This window comes from Triplophysa dalaica, chromosome 2 (assembly GCF_015846415.1).
Source record: "Triplophysa dalaica isolate WHDGS20190420 chromosome 2, ASM1584641v1, whole genome shotgun sequence".
In the NCBI taxonomy this organism is placed as follows: Eukaryota; Metazoa; Chordata; class Actinopteri; order Cypriniformes; family Nemacheilidae; genus Triplophysa; species Triplophysa dalaica.
In genome coordinates this window covers 24,668,785-24,686,840 of record NC_079543.1, presented here as the reverse complement: position 1 = coordinate 24,686,840, position 18,056 = coordinate 24,668,785, and the positions used below count along the sequence as shown (strand labels likewise).

Sequence of the window (18,056 nt, the reverse complement as noted above, 5' to 3'; positions counted from 1 at the left end):
GGAATTCACCATGTTCTTTCTACAGTAGCCCTAAATGGACAAACTGCTCTAGGGAGCGTTTTATAAATATGTTATCTCCTTCGGCAAAGAAGCGCAAACATGATAACATCTTAGTCCTGATTCAGCCTCCATATTTTTTGAAAGGGAGTGGGGAGGGTTCAGCAAGCCATTGCAGTTCGCAAACTCACCACTATACGCCACCAAATTTCATACACTGGACCTTTAACTGAGCCAGATATGTGTTTATTTCCATGAAATGTGATAAAACTATGGTGCTTTGAAACATGGCAAAACATCCCAGCCCAACACAGACACATGAAGGATGAAATAGGGTCTTCGATGTCTTTTTGAATGTAAACTGGTTTGAAAGCAGTTACAACTTTGGCATTTCGATGAAACAAGCTGCGCAGAATGTCAGCTGTAACTATTTAACTAAAGCATTCATTCGATTTTTTTTAAGAAAAAGAAAAGACTCAAAACACTTATCAGAATCCGTTAAAAACTATTAAAACGGTCCAAAACAATTTTGAACAAAAAGTAATATACATAAATATAAAGTAAACCATCAATTCCCTCTATTCCACTAAAATATAGTTACACTTTAAAAAAAAGTGCTATTTGTTAACAATTAGTTAATGAATTAGCTAACATTAACTAACATTGCACAATACTTCGATAGCATTTCATTCATGTTAATTTCAGCATTTACAAACACATTTTTAAAATCTAATGTTGACCCTGTTAAGTTAGGGATAATGTACAGGAAGCCGGTTGTTAACGCAGAAATGAGCGCCGACAGTGTACTCTGGAGGGGCTTATTTCGCGATAACAGCCGGCTGCTTGTACATTATCTGCTTATTACACGGCTACTTGCCACATAAACTGTAATTTGAAATCTTTATTAGCTCAGTTTTAGCGAATGCAGAGCTTCCGCGAGGAAAAGCCGTTTAGTTGAATTTACAAATGTTAACAAACAGCAACTTATTGAAGAATGTTACCCATATAATCAAAGTTTGGTTACACTTTAGTATGGGGACCAATTCTCACTATAAACTAGTTGCTTATTAGATGCCTATTTTTTGCATATTGGCTGTTTATTAGTAATTATAAAGCACATATTCAACATGAACATATTCTACATCTGTAGTGCTGCCTAATACATAACCTAACAACTACCTTACTAACTATTAATAAGCAACAAATTAGTAGTTTACTGAGGCAAAAAATATAGTTAATGGTTTATTAATAACGTGAACTGGACCTTAAATTAAAGTGTGGCCAAAAGTTTATGAGAAAGAAGTCTGTAATCAAAAGGCTGAAACACATCCAGTCTGAAAATCTGTAACTCTATATTGCATTTAGATTTCATTACCTTCACAGCGCTTCAAAACTTTCATAAAATCAAATCCATTCAATCAGAAGTATGACACTGAAAACCTTCACTGCATAAAAGTTATTAAAGAAAACTTACAAGCGCTTGTTAGAAAAAACGACAACAACAGAAGGAGAGATGGAAAGTTGAGTCTGAGGTTCAGACTTCAGACAGAAAACTTTAAACATGTCTAAATACTGACTTGCCACCAAATCTCTGATTCATTCCACATCTGAAAGTCTGCCAGAGGATGATTCAGCTAAAATAATCGAAGGAAACAGATCTGAAACGAAGTATGTGATAACTTTGTTAAGTGAGGTTTAACAGCTCATCCATCAAACAATTATATACATATCATACAGTTCAGCAACTGAGACTTAAAACATGACGTCAAAGAAAAGCAATGAGCATGAGACTTTAAAATAACAAATTCTTCAAATGGCTCTCATGCCTAAAAACTACATTTATCCAAATTACTTTCCAAACAAAAGAACCGTGGAGCGATAGTTCATCCCGGCCTGAAACGAAAGGCTTTATCTCGTGGAACAATTCTTCATTTGGGTGTTAAACTTCAGGGGTTTAAAAGCCATTACTGAGCCTTCTGGAGAATTAAAGGACCCATCAAAGAATAATGCCTCAATCTGAACATCTCATTACTGAGCAAATCACATAACCCTGAGCTGAACACCCGACTACGAGAAGAGGGGCAGAGAGACCCGAAGAGGTGAAATACTGCAAAGCGAGATGACGAACAAAAAAAACACTAGAAATAGCTAAATGAAAGATTTAACGGACTGTAAATTGGTGTTCCAAAAGTTGATTGAAATTAAAGACACAAACGCTGACATCTAAACCTTGAAGTGGTGACATGTATCTAACATTCAGCTGAGCAACCAGACATTTAAAATTGGTAAAGGTTTGCAGGCCTCAGGCAAAGAATAAACCCCCTTAATACCTCGATAAGTTTCGAGTGAGTGGCTATCCATAAACGTCCGCCTGAATTCGCTTATTTTACTCCGACACGTTGAACGTCACAGTTAATGGATAGCAGAGGCATATAAATATTGCAGACCAAGTCTAAGCGCATTACCAGGCCCAAGCGTCGGACGGAGCAAGATGAATGAGAGACGTGGCTTTTGGACTTCAGATTTTTCTGTTTGTTTTGAGCTGGAACCAGTGTTGAGGTCTAGCGGAGCATGTCGGACTGATTCCAGCCTGGCCGATCGCATCATTGCACCAGGAAGTGAAACAGAAGGATAAATGGACAGGATGCTGCCGATAAATATAAAAGCATCACTATAAAGATAAATGTGGGGAGAAAATACCCACACACTGTTACACAGGCACTGGGCTCGAGCAACAGTAGCTGCAATACATCATAAACACTTCTGACAATTTAAGTGGCTTCTAAACAATACAGAGTAGATGTGGGCATTTGGTCTAACTCGAGCGAGTACTCGAGGGGAATGCATCTGAGCTATTATTTAATGAACCGATCACTGTAAGCGATGACTTAATTAAAAACATACTGGCGTATACGTTGTTGTTTGTAACCATTTGGGCAAAATACACTGAAAAACAAATAAAAACAAAATACACAAGTGACAGCAGTCGGTTCCATTTTATATTAAAGAAGTAAATTGCTCTGCAACCATAATGAAATAAACTTCATGTTTTACCAAACAACACACCTTAATAGAAAGCTCTAACTCTTCTGTGCCCGCTTGCATAAAGCACCTTAAGTTTTTCCTTTAAGTGTGACACTTAAGGGGTGATTTCTCTTTACCAAAGATAATAGGAGAAGTAAAACTTAAGGTGTACTTAAGGGTTAACTTAAGAAAAAAATTACACTTAAGGTGCTTTATGCAACTGGGCCCTGGATCTTAACTTGCCAGGACACATCCGGACCTCTGAACCCACATCAACAATGTAACTAATCCGATCAGGGATCACGTTCCAACGATCAATCGCAAGCAGCATCGCTAAGTGCATGGTTGGAACTACAGGTCTAGAGCTGTGGTTAGAAGCATCGTTCCATGTTATTTTGACATGTAGACTTACCTGCATCAAGCTTTTGATCAAAGTAAGCAAGCAAAATCAAGTGCATTCCATATCCATCGTTCGAAACATATAAACATTTGTTTTGACATCTTTTAGTTCGTAAAGGAAATAGAAGCTTTATTTTTTAAAAGTGCTCATGGGCATGATCTGCCTGCATTAGGACCCTGGGGAATCCCTGGGCGGAATGACGTAGAAGGACACTTATAAATGAATTAAATATCATGAAATAAAACAACAGATAACAAAAGTAGTCCTTAAAAGCAATGCATGTTATTTACAGAATTGATCTCCGACAGAGTAACTACGGTTTCAGGAAATGGTCGTAACTACATTGTTAATTTCCCCAACGATGCATCGTACTATGGTGGTTAACCAGAGAGTTATGTCGTTTGGGAAACGCACCCCAGATTAAGAGTTTGATGACCTATGTCCCGTTTCTGTCTTCAGGTACATACAACGTGAAGTGCTGACTCGACATTATGAATCTTTCGTTTTACATCCATACAGTATTAAAGTATTTTAATCCACACCACTAAAATATGTTTGGGTTTTGTGGGTAGTAAATAAATCGTAAATGTGTCCTATGGCGTGACAGCAAAAATGTAGAAAAGAACCAACAATGCAGATAAATCTCTCTTAAGCGCTTATATATTATGCTTATAAATATTAATAATTTAAAATAATAAACTATTAACAGTTTGTTTATTATTTTTGTTGTCACACCATAAGACACATGTACGGTATATTTGCCAAAGACTCATATACATATTTTTGTTATATGTAGAGATTTTTTTTATCGTAGATTAGTATTTATGAAAGTATTCGCCGTGATATAATACTTATTTGATCTTACTTCACGCCACAGTAAATGTGTACTGAAAATATATCGATAGATATGCATCTAAACACATTAAATATTTAAACAGTAGGACATATAGTCCAACTTCTTTAAGTGCCTCTAGCCAAACATAATTTATTCATTGACCATTAAAAAATAAATATAAAACAACATTATTAAAGGAAGATCATCAAGTATGTTTAAGTTGAGTCTTTGAAGACAAAAACGCAAATATTCAGATAAACTACAGCCAAGGGAAGTGAAACGTTGGTGTATGCACGCAGGCACACATCTCGCTCTACAGCACAGCTTCAACAATATTTTTTTTATGTTCCTACAATGGCACACATCACCAATAAATTGGCGATTTACAATTAGACACGAAATGAAACCACGTGATTTTGTACGAAGAGAGGATGTTTTTACTGCACCTGTGAGTACGACCTTTTCTACAATGATCGCAAAACTACAACTGAGGGAGCAATCTCTCTGAGGTCTGATGGGTAGCGCACGTCACGGCGCATTAAGCTGTGGTGAGCATCCAGGGACGGTGAGTTTCAATCTGGCTCGATTCATTACCTGAACCTGTCTCCCCTCTCATATCATTTGCAGTCCACTTAGGAATAAAACATAAAACCAAACAACAAAACTATTGGTTAACTTCAGTATTTCAAATAACGTCGACGTTTCAAATAAGTTTGATCTTACACCGAGAACAGAGGGGTCGGTCTAAAGTGAAAAAAGAAACCAAATGGCCAATCTGAATCACAATCAAACTCTGACAGCATTAAACAGTAATAATGTCTTGCATCTAATGATCATGCAGCACAGACTGTGCAAATTAAATTATGGACTACTGTGTGCAATTTCATTTAATAATATTTACATTAATATTCAACTTTTTAATAAAAAGGCATAGGTGTAATATGCGGGTGGGACAGGTGGGACATATCCCCACCACACAAGTTATATTTGCAGAATGCAGAGAGCAGAAACGCGGCCAGTAAATAAATGCGTGCATCATCCACACTCGCGGCGCTTCCTTGTGCATCCAGTGTCCAAACACAAAAACACGTAAACCAATAAACAAGTGACATTTTTAGTCATAGGTATAAACAGTTTTTAGTTGTAATGCACAGCAAAAGCCCAGTGACCTTCCCAAAATGACAGTTTGGGAACCACATCCTGGGAGAGCTGGAGTCGAAAAGCGGTGTAGCCAATGGACTGCCCACTATATATGATAAATATTTCCAACAAGTTATTACAGAAACAATTTATTTAAGCCTAGTTTTTGTCATCTCTGTCCCCACCACTTTTCAAAACAAAGTTACGCCACTGAAAGAAGGGCATTCAAGTTAATTTTCTACTGTGCAGCCAAAAGTGAAACTTTCCAATTTTTGGTGACAAAAAATGTAATAATAAATTAATAAACAGATGTCAGAATTTCAGTGTGTTGGTGATGTAAGTTCAAGCATAACCTAATACATGACTGTGTCTTAAAGGGACAGTTCACCCGAAAATGAAAATTCTGTCATGATTTACTCACCATCAAGTTGTTCAAAACTCTTTAAATTTATTTGTTCTGTTTAACACAGAGAAAGATATGTAAAAGTATGTTTGTAACCAAACAGTTCTGGCACTATTGACTACCATTGTAGTTTTGTGTCCCAGAACTGTTTGGGTACAAACATTCATCCAAATATGTGTTCAACAGAACAACAAAGCCTGATACAAGTTTGGTTCAAATTGAGTAAATCATGACAGAATTTTCATTTTCGGGTGAACTATCTCTTTAAAAAAATATATATATATTTAATCGCTATTTTGTCGATTTTGTTTGCTGATACTAGTCACACTGAAATGGAAGTTTACCAAAATTAGATTTTTTTTATAAAAAGTCAAAATTAGAGTTCAGGTTTAAAATGTCACCTGGAGGTTGTGCCTTTCCAGTCTCATCTCCAGGATGTTGTTTTGCTCTTCCAGTCGCTGACGTTCTGCCTCCAATTCCTCAATCTTCTGCCTAAACCCACACAAAATATTTTGCATTTAAAAAAATAAAAACAGACTGTATTTCAACATAACTTATGAATGGACAAACTGTACACACCAATAACAAAATGTATTCAGCAAAATAAACCACCAACACCAAAACGACAACAAATACATTTTATAAACCAATTCAGAGGGGTCCACTAAACAACTGAATTTGTAGTTTGATTTATATTCTGGATTTATGTGACAGATTTTGAAATAGCTGAAAAGGAAAAGTCTATGACGTAAAACGAAGACAAAATATTTAAGGTGCTGCTTTATTTCTAGGTCAATGATCAAAAAGAGAATGTGACATTGAGCGTGTAAGCTCCTTTGTGCAAAAGGTCAGATGTCCTTGCTTCCACTGAAGCACACGAGATGTTCTCTGGAACATTCTCTAATCATGCTGGGATAACATGGATCATCAGGTTTGGCTCTAACTTGTGGCATCCATGCCAGCTCAAGGGCATGTTATCATTAAAGTGAAAGAGACATGCCAAGTTTTCACTGAAATTCATGATGCTAATAAATACAAACAATAGACTAAAAACAGCCGTGTGCAATTAGAAATATGCAAAACAGAAGCAGAGGCATTGCAATATTACGATATGTGACACAGATGTATTAGCTTACTGTCACTTTAAGGCAAATTCTGTTTTTTTGATGCGAATATACATTTAAAACACAACGAACTGTGCTTATGTGAACTTTTGGTGTTTCTTGACATTACAGTGTGTGTATTTGACAGTATAAGAGCATATACAATACGCGAAAGAGAACTTGATAATGATTAGTAGGCTAACTGAGATGTTTGGAACAGAGATAACGTTATATATGCCGTTGAATGGGGATGTACAGAAGCATGTAGAATATGGTTACACTGTAAAACAATCTAAAAATCTCTCAGAAAAAGTAGAAAGAGCCCAATTTGTAATAAATCGCTTACAGTGTTTAAGTCTAAATGGTCGCAAAAGTGCTTGTAGAGCGATTCATCTTGTTCTTCTATGTCGGCGGTTCTGCGACAGGTCTATGGCATACTGCCGCATAGCGGTGAACTTTGGAACAGCAGTGTTTCAAGTACCGAAACAAGCAAAATTCTGGTATTGACCCAATTGAAATCTAACATGTACCGGTAAACTCCCAGAACCGGTTTACCGCGCAACACTACTTGTATGACTTCACATGACCGTACTATATTTTTTCGTGAAAATATTTTTAAGGAGTTACACCGGACGTTCCGAGTTCAAAAGTAATTCAGTCTTTCCAAAACTATTTCAGAATGTCAGGAAACATTTAGCCTACAAAACAAAATGAATATTCAATTAAGGTCTAAACAACTTAGTGAAACGGTTCCAAGAGCGATTCGGTGACATTTCTTTGAGGGTAGTTACGGGATCAAAAAGAAAGATGAACTAGTGGTTGAATCAAAGCTCACTCGTCAAATGAGCGAGCAGGGCCACAAAAGCTAATGTAGAATAATCACATTACCATAGTAATTAGGCAAAGCAACAGGCCATGACAAAAACCACAGACACAAGCTAATGCTTCACATGCTAATATTTATCCAGGCTACTATAATATGATAATAGTGGAATGAAAGATCCACCGCTTTTCAAGTCCCTCAATTTTTTAAATGTGGTAGAAAGACTCAAAGTGCTAATAGCTCACGCTCAAGGTTTTTTATTTGCCCTGTTTTGTTCGTGTCTGCGTGGCTTACTACAAGCTGTGTTGTAAAATAAACTGCCGTCGACCCCCAGGTCCCTCTTTAATTTACTCAGCGGTCAGGATGCATTTATCAATCAATGCTTCTGTGTTATACACACCTAATGGGAATACACAGCCTCAAAGATATTTGAGTCACACGAGCTAAGACAGGAATGGGCACCGAATGTAAAACTGCCAAACACAGCCAGCTTTTTCATGCCATGCTGAAAGCGTCGGATAATAGGAAAACTAAGCAGATCGCACGCTGTGCTCAAGGGAATCTCATTTACATTTTACTGAAAACAAGATTTGAATATCTTTGAAAGATGTGATGCAAGCCATTCAAATGCACCCGGTAATTGCACAGAAGCCAGCCAATCAAAACAAAGCTTATGAATTTGAGAAAGCTCTTGACGTGTCATGACTCCCACAACTGGACCAGTGCGCAGGGCAACCTTGTCGTATGACACAGAGCTGTCCTTAAAAATCATATAGACCAAAAGTCCTAAAATTACCTTAGAGTGGCGTTCTCTTCCGCCGTCGCTAAGGTGCTTGTTTCAGTATTTGACTTCTGCTGCTCTCTGAGATCCTCTAGTTCTGCAGCAACCTGACAAAGCAAAGAAATGAAAGATGAAGAAGATTATATAGCACCTACAGGCCAGTAAAAATCTTACTTTAGTTTTGATTTTTGTATTTCTGATATACATTGTACCACCTCTTTTTATTAAATATGATGCACTCAGGACCCGACTGAAAGCAACACTTTGTAGTTTTTCGACCTTAAAATACGTCTCTAAAATGATTTCAGTGGTAGAACAACTCTTAACTAGACGAACTTGTACTGCCGCTGCTAGCTGAGCAGCCTTATAGCGGCTACAACCACACTTTGCAACTTCTGTGATCGGGTCGGCAGAAACAGCCCCCTGCTTGCAGAAGAGTGCGAGTCGGGTCCAAATGACGTTTCTGCGTTTGACGGTATCATAAGCTTAGTAAATAAAGTCACATGTATTGCGCTGCACATGGGGAAGAGCGACATTTATAAAGCGACAGTATTTACGACACTGGTAAAAGACAATTGCGGTGATCAACCACATGGGGGAACCATGTGCAAAAGTTCCAAAGTGTTGAAATGACACTTACCATCTGAGCTTGTAGTTTGAAGGTGCCTGCCTCCTCTTGGGCTTTGGACAGCTGAATCTATCAGAGCGAAACAGATCATTCCCATAAACACAAGATCCATAAGAGAAAATTATAAAGTCACGAGGGCAGTCAATATCAGAAGCGTTGCCTGGATATTTCTCCAATGAGGCCAGCCTACACAAGCCAAGTCTAGACTTTTTAATATGCGCTTTGTTTTTTTAAATATCCCGTCCAGTTTGGTGTAACTTGTGCTCACTTAAATCCCACAACATTTGGTCATAACAACAGCATGAACTCTGTGCACTTCTATGATAAACATCCCTGGTGTTGTTGTGCGTGATTCATCAATGTATGTTACTCTGAAGAAAACAATTTGCTTCATTTTCCGCCTACTGACCACGGCTAACAGGCACGCAACAGACTTCTCCGTTGAAGTCAGAAATTGAATAACCAAATAAAGAGTTCGTTAAAATGACTGCAAATGCATGATGTTGTATATTTTACACAACAGTTCCTCTAATATGACATCAAGTGCTAAATTTAGAGTGATACTTCACCCAAAAATGAAAATTCTGTCATCATTTACTCACCTTCGAGTTGTTTCAAATCTGTATAAATGTCTTCTGATGATCTCAGAGAAAGATATCTGGAAGAATGCTTGTAACCAGACAGATTTTAACCCTCATTGACTACCAGAGTAGAAAAAAATACAATGGTAGTCAAAATGCCCAAGAAATGTTTGCTGTCATACATTCTCCAAAATGTCTTTTGTGTACAACAAGAAAAAAAGAAAAAAGCAATGTTTTCCAACTATGGGAGTCGAGATCTGTTAGGTTACAAGCATTCATCCAAATATCTTGGAGTTCATCAGAAAAAAGACATTTATACATATTTGAAACAACTCGAAGGTGAGTAAATGATGACCAAATTTTTGGTGAAGCATCACTTTAAAGGAATAGTTCACCTTGAAAATGAATATAATGTCATTATTTACACGCCCTATTTCCAACCTGTATGACCTGTATGAAGATATTTTAAAACGTGATGGTAAAAGAAAACCACTGGTCCCCTTTGACTTGTGTCCATACAATAAAAATCAACGGGATCAAATGTTTTTTTGGATACAAGCGTTCTTCAAAATATCTTCTTTTGTGTTTGGGGAAGAAATAAATTCACACAGATTTCAAATGACAGAAGAGTTAGTAAATGATGACAGAATTTACATTTTAAAGATGAACTAATCCTTAAGGAATATTACAGAGTCAATGTTTGCATCAATATGTCTACGTTTCAAATTAACTACCAATCTTATTTGACCTTTGACTTCAGAATGACCTATGTGAAAAGTATATAAAACGAGTTGCTTAGTGTCAGCTTTTTTATATACAAACCTGTTAGTACAATAAATTATAATATAACAAACCCATTCCAATTAGGAAGAATTCCCAATGCATTATGGGAAAAGTAGCTCTCTCACCTCCATCTCAGAATTGTGGGCCTGGACTTTCTGCAGCATGTCCTCCGCCTCCTTGACCCGGAGTGTAAGCTGAGGTGAGTATTCACTTACGACCAGCTCGCTATCGTAAGACGACAATATGGCCCTCATCCCATCTCGTTCCTGACCCACATACACAGAAATGAGTTTTAATTTCAATTCAGTACAGAGCAAGCTAGGTCAGTGCAATACTTCAAAGACATTTTCTGCATGGAAAAGCTATCTGAGATGCTAATATATACACACACACACACACACACACACACACGTGAACAGTATAGATATTTACGGCAGGGTGAGCTGGTGGCAAAATCCAATTTCTTAATAAAAGAATCGACTCACTGTCCTAATGTAAATTTAATTACAGCCGCTTGATTGCGATTCACTTATTACTGGACTTATTGCGTACGCTTTGCTGCTCGACCGAATCAATGTACGACATTTCAATCCGCAAGCCTAACGTTGCTGTTTGGTTTTGGATGTACAAAGTGAGTTGAAAGAAATATTAGAAGAGAATTAATGGGGTGGACGAGATCTGTGCCCGAGTCATCTGTTTAAATATCTCATTTTAGAGTCGATTAAGCTGAAATTAAATCTAGTCTGGTCTCTAGAGCTCAAACCAGTAGGATCAATAAAACTATAGGATTCATTATGCGGAGTGTGAACTGAAAAAGCCATAATATTAAAGAGACAAGCGATGGGGAATAACACATACACGCACAGTATGCACAAATATACATAATGTAAAGCATATAGACCGCACCAAAAGACCTCAAACAACAGTTCACGGTCGAAAGGAAAAGGTAATGATGCATTTCTGGAGCTTTAGTTAAGTTGATCTGATATAGTGATCGATATGCCTGACGTCAGTGTTCAATGACCAACCAGTCAGAAAATAGCTGAATCTCATAAAAAAGGTGATATTTTAAACTGAAATCAATAGAAAAACATTGATTATACTTTGTATATCCTGTCTATATAAGGTTTTTGTTATTAATTATTGGTATTATTTATTATAGTTTTGTTATTGTTTATTTTAAGTTATGTTATTTTAGTTGCATTTTTAATTACTTGTTATTTCAGTTTCATTTTAGTTTTGTTTATTATCATAATTTTAGTGCCTTAAACTTAACCGGAAATGTTGTCGCAGACGTAAATATAAGGTTTTCCAATCATTCAAGGCTATATTTGATTTGATTTCAATGAACAGAAACGTTTTCAAAGTTTTAATTTTAGTAAACTAAAATAACATTGTTATGAATTAAATGCATCCTGCTTCCAAATCCTCAACTAGAAAAGTGGATGTACAATTTACACTAAGAATATTATATTTGTATTATTGTAATGTATTGTATTTGTTGTATTTTTAACAGTATTCCAGAAATTCACATCCTTCATGTTTTGATCTTTATTTCTTTGTTTCTTTATTTTTATTTTGTGGCAATCATGACCGATTCTGTGAGATCGAAGATAATATAACAAATGTATTGCTTATTTGATGACAACTCTGGCTATAACAATTCTGGATGTGCAAATTTATGATCCCATTAAGTTTCAATCTGGGAACTGAATAAAACAGCATACAGACCGAAGGACAGACAGACACTCAAAAACTGAAGGTTTCATTCAAAGTTCTGTTGTACTTTTTAAAGGTCAAAGTAAATTTTGCTTTATTTCCCGAAGTCAATAAAACAGTTGATGTCAATCTTTGAATAGGAGTTTTGCGACCTAAGGGGTTCACACTGACATGCTGGAATGTCGCTGCACACACATGCACACTTACACACCTCTTCAAAAGCTATTTCTGTTACTAATATTTACCCGTGCTTTTATCTCAAACTCACTCCAATCGTTCCCATGATAGCAAACTCTCTTCCTGGACTCTATTATTTTGGTACTGCCTTCAGTGTTTTTGTGCCAGACAGAATCTGTGATGGCCAATGAGAAAGTGCCGCACACTCACCCCCTTTAACCCCCAATGGATCTTCATTTAAGAGAGAACTTGGGCTAATGCTTCAATAAAACCTCTTTTGTCGAGGTTTTTAATCATGAATAGAAAACTGTATATCTATTAAATTGGCCGATGCATTATCCATATGCCAATAATGGCTGGCGACCTAGAAAGTTACATTTTAAACTATAAACACAGTCTTAAACCCCAGGCTTGCTCATCTTTATTCTTGTTTAGATGCTCTGACACGTTTAATTTTCCACATGTGTGCTAAGATTGGCTTTCAGGGTTAAGATGCTGTGAATGTCCTCACTGTAGACATCATTACACCCAGCCATTGACCTCATTAAAAAAAATTCAATCTATTTAGGAAATATGATTGGGGTTTATTAAAGCCTTTGTTAGTCAACATCTTTGTTAATTGGTAATTAACAAAGAACAAGGCTGATTACTATTCACATGCAGGCTAAGGTGCTGCTCAAGTAATTTATCCGAAGTCAGCGTATGGCTAGAACCCTAGGTAAGGTGGGCAGATACATTCTCGATTTTTGGCTCTAGAGTTGCTGGCAAAGACTGAGATAAAGATAATATAAGACAGATTATATTTTTTGTCTTATTTCTTACCCCTGCGGCCCTATTCATAAAGGTTTCTCGCTCCGGACACAAAAATTATTTAGTTTTCGTGACCATTTCCCAATCTGTTTTAAAATTAAACAGGACATTTCTACTTTAAGGCCTACTCTGAATGTTAGCAAAGTGTTCTTGTGCCAAAACGTATGTCATAATTTCATATTCGATGACCAATTTCCACCTTCTCTCTGACCCCTGGCCGGTGTGTTGTTTTGCTGCTGTGTTATTAATTAAAATGAGAAACACTCCGTTTCGTGGGCTGTGCATTTGCTATTGTGTCCAACTGGGTTTTCATAGTTTTAATAGCTTCTTTATTTCTGTTCTCCTTCAATAACTGTCTCTTTCAAAGCCTGCGGCCTTAACAATACAACTTTTAAGATCAGACCGCAATGATCCCTTTAACCATGTTAAAAATATACCTCAGTTGAAACTGTACACATGGTGGAATATAGTGCTAAAAGTCGATCCTTGCTCATAATTATATGGGAACCACTTTATGTGTTATATATCAACATATCTTGGTGCTTCAGTGTTTTTTTGGGGGTGACCTAGGTGCTACATAGCACCTTTTTTTTATACAGAACCTGTTAAGCCACTGTATGGTTCTTCAGTGGTTCTATTTACCACTTCAGTCCATCAAAAGAACCACTGACGCACCAAAGGTGGTTTTCCTATGAGTACGAGCCAAGAACCGATTTAAGTGCAATATAGCAAACATTTTGTGGTTTTACTAGTGGCAGATAATGGAGAATTGACAAGAATAGATATGACACCAAAAGCTATTATCCTAATGGCTGGAATACACAACAGTACTTTTAAAATCTGAAGAGATTTTTTTTAATTAGACATCATAGACTTTTTTGAAAGTTTCAGATAGAAACACTCTAATTGATCAAATCTGGAGACAGGCACAGACTTTTTGCAACAAGTCAGGACGAAAAATCTGGGCAAAACCTAAGGAAAAGTATTGTAGTGAATTTAAATGTATATAAGAGCTAATAATAAGAGCTACACAAGAGTGGTCAAAGATTTATTATTTAGTGGGAAAATTTCCTCACCATCGAATCCAAATCCTTAGTTAGTATTGCAGTGTATTAATTCAAGTGGTTACAAAACCATACAAAACATTAAAGGTTGTATAATAAGCCATAATGCATGAATTATAATGCAGATTCCCTTATGATATATTTTTAATGTGGGCTTCATAGAAAACGTAATCCAAAATTAATTTTATAGAAAAGTCATTTCATAACTCATGATTCTTTAATTCAATTTTTGGTCAAATCAAATCACACATTTAAATGAACCTCAATTTTATATAAAATAACTACGTTTACTATTGAAAATTCCAAGAAGCCAAGTAATTGGCTGAACAGTGTTGATTAATTCCCTTTAGGAGATATCAAGTGCTTTATACTTTTAAATAAACCTTAAGGTTATAGAATAACCCAGTTTATATTTAAAATTCCCAAGAAGCCACGTGGTTGACTGAACAGTGTTGTTTTTATCACTTTCAGGTGACATCACTTGTTGTTTACATTTAAATGAACATTAAGGCTATACAATAACTCCGTTTATATTTAAAATTCCCGAGAAGCCACCTGATTGGCTGAACAGTGTTCTAAAATACTGTGTCGTTTTGTTGGTAGCCACCACACTCATAACCTAAAGCACACTGAAGACAGAGCATACAGCATCTTCTCTGAGATAGCCCTTGAGATCTGACAAACAATCACTACTTTTCTCTTAGCTATTTACTTCCAGCACCATGAAGGTATGTTAATCCAACCTTGTAGTAACATAGAAAACATTAAGGCTTTTAAAAAAAGAGCTAAATCCCCTTGATCAATCTGTACTCAATCTGTCGCTTCACTTCTAAAGCGAAGTGCAGATGGTACCTTCTCTGGTCCAGGATATAACCTGAGAAAGACCAGAAAACCTTCGAGCCCTCTGAAGGATCCCAACCTATGTGACAACCTTGCATTGATAGCACATGCAGTCAGCTTGGACCACAAGTACAGCTCAAAGACTGGTAGCTCTCGCTCAACAACACATAAACAACTAAAGGGCATTAAGCTAGAGAACCACATCCTTAAAAATGCAGCTGTAATTCCCGAGTTATCTCCAGTACATACAAACACTCAAACCCCAGCACATCTGTTAGCACATGCCGTCCATTTGGACCACAACTACATCTCAAAGTCTGGTAGCTCTCAATCAACAACACATAAACAACTAAAGGACATAAAGCTAGAGAACCAATTCTTTAGAAAAGCAGCAGTCATTCCTGAGTTTTGCCCAGAATTTACAAAGTCTCACACCGAAGCCCATGTGGTGCACACCAGCACTGAGGAACCTCTTTTAATCCATGGGAACAGCACAGAAGACCATCAGAGAACGTATCATGCTGTGGTGGATTCTATGTTAAAGAAATCCTCTGGAGAGCCTCATAACTACAGCCTGCAGTTAGGGCTTCGTGTGAAGCAACGCCTCTGGAAAACTCTAAACTGCCCCACCATGATTGAAGAAGAGCAGCCTGATGGACTCATCCAAGTTAAAGAGATGTTCTCCAGACCAAGCCTAAAGAGATCTGCCCCACGTATAAATGTCGACATTAGTGGTGAACCCCTGCCATACACACCACAGAGGAAGAGACCCTGCCTGTGACATCCATGCAGAGTCTAGATTATATTTAGTGTATATACTGTACATAGTTCTAGAATAAATGTTTGCTACTTATTACTATGAATCTTTCTTATTTGTATTACTGTATTTAATAATTACTTCATGACTGTGAATTTACTACTTGTTGTCAAATTTATTGAAAACAATAAAATCACTTTACAAATATATTGTAGTTTGATTTTGCTTGCCATAAAATATGTGTATTTAGGTAAAATAGCTTTAAAATGCGTAACGTCTTTCCCAGGTTTGTAACGCATGTATAAGCGTGAAAAATAATCCAAGCTCTGATTTTCTCTTAAATCCACTTAGAAAACCAGTCAATGTTTTTGCACCAAACACGTTCTGTAGTTTCACATAAATATTTCTCAGCCTCTCTCTGACAAAGTTGTGAAATTACGCCACAATGGAGGCGCTGTTTCGTTGTCAGCAAACTGAGGCACTAAAAAGAGTTGCAGAAAAAACAGCGAGTTCGCCAGTATGAACGCACATTGTGTTCAGAACGACTCATACACAAATGACTCATTTGAACAGATTCATTTAAAATATTGAACTTTAAAGTCACTAGCGTATAAAAGGGAACATTGAATCATTCAAAGTGAACCACAGAGAATGCAAGATGTGAATTTAGAAAGACTGGTCAATTCAGCTGGATATTGTGGGCTGAAAAGTTAGTTGAAAATGATAAAAAAGCTTTATTTGATTAAAAAAACTCTATTTGGTTGAAGAAAAGTTATGTTTTATACAACTTAATAATTGTCATTTTTATGACGCTCATCACGTGTGCACCTGCTCCATGACACATACACAGCACAGAGCCTCAGAGGTCACATGACAGTACAATGGCAGAGGACATTTGTTATATATGAGATACGTTTTTATTTGTTTATTAATTGTGATATAAATATGTCTTTGTTTTTATGTGTGTGTTTTTATAAACAAAACATCTAAAACAAAACCTCACAAACCGTTTTGTTAATAAAAGATTTTTAATCTAATGTTTTTCATAAAAAACATTAAATCAACCGTTCAACCCATTTGTTTTGTTCAAAGAAAGAGAAATGTGTAAAGATCTGAAGTTAAAGATCAAAATAAGAAAATAGAACCTGAACGTCATTGATGAATTTATTTTCTTATGCGGTGTAATCGCTACTACTGGTGTTGTCCTTCTGTATTTTAAATGTAGGCTTTTTAGACAATTAAACAAAAGTTATTTTATGTCTCATGAATCTATAATTCACCTTTCATGTGATATCAAGTTATATATTTAAATGAACCTCAAGATTAGAGACAATAACCAAGTTTATATTGAGAAATCCCAAGAAGCCACGTGATTGGCTGAACAGTGTTGATTAATTCACTTTAAGGTGACATCACTTGTTGTTTACATTTAAATGAACCTTAAGGTTATACAATAACTCCATTTATATTTAAAATTCCCAAGAAGCCACGTGATTGGCCGAACAGTGTTGATGAATTCACTTTCAGGTGACATCACTTGTTGTTTACATTTAAATGAACATTAAGGCTATACAATAACTCCGTTTATATTTAAAATTCCCAAGAAGCCACGTGATTGGCTGAACAGTGTTCTAAAATACTGTGTCGTTTTGTTGGTAGCCACCACACTCATAACCTAAAGCACACTGAAGACAGAGCATACAGCATCTTCTCTGAGATAGCCCTTGAGATCTGACAAACAATCACTACTTTTCTCTTAGCAATTTACTTTCAGCACCATGAAGGTATGTTAATCCAACCTTGTAGTAACATAGAAAACATTAAGGCTTTTAAAAAAAGAGCCAAATCCCCTTGATCAATCTGTACTCAATCTGTCGCTTCACTTCTAAAGCGAAGTGCAGATGGTACCTTCTCTGGTCCAGGATATAACCTGAGAAAGACCAGAAAACCTCAGAGCCCTCTGAAGGATCCCAACCTGTCAGACAACCTTGCATTGATAGCACATGCAGTCAGCTTGGACCACAAGTACAGCTCCAAGTCTGGTAGCTCTCACTCAACAACACATAAACAACTAAAGGGCATTAAGCTAGAGAACCACATCCTTAAAAATGCAGCTGTAATTCCTGAGTTATCTCCAGTACATACAAACACTCAAACCCCAGCACATCTGATAACACATGCCGTCCATTTG

General features: G+C 36.6%; 2 protein-coding genes across 3 annotated transcripts in view; one reads left to right on the top strand and one right to left on the bottom strand.

The window, feature by feature from the left end:
• The window catches only part of mad1l1 (mitotic arrest deficient 1 like 1), a 96,760-nt gene that overhangs the window by 31,045 nt on the left and 47,659 nt on the right, over positions 1–18,056 (bottom strand). For both annotated transcript variants that reach the window (XM_056740446.1, XM_056740455.1), the window contains exons 12-15: positions 10,624–10,764; positions 9,147–9,203; positions 8,522–8,613; positions 6,201–6,291 (exon numbers count right to left, since the gene is read on the bottom strand). In XM_056740446.1, the coding sequence (XP_056596424.1) occupies positions 6,201–6,291; positions 8,522–8,613; positions 9,147–9,203; positions 10,624–10,764 (381 nt within the window). The remainder of the gene's footprint in view (positions 1–6,200; positions 6,292–8,521; positions 8,614–9,146; positions 9,204–10,623; positions 10,765–18,056) is intronic.
• LOC130414566 (uncharacterized) lies at positions 14,631–15,964 on the top strand. The gene is made up of 2 exons (XM_056740533.1): positions 14,631–14,996; positions 15,104–15,964. Exons 1-2 carry the CDS (start codon positions 14,991–14,993, stop codon positions 15,887–15,889), a joined length of 792 nt encoding a protein of 263 aa, XP_056596511.1. The 5' UTR covers positions 14,631–14,990; the 3' UTR covers positions 15,890–15,964.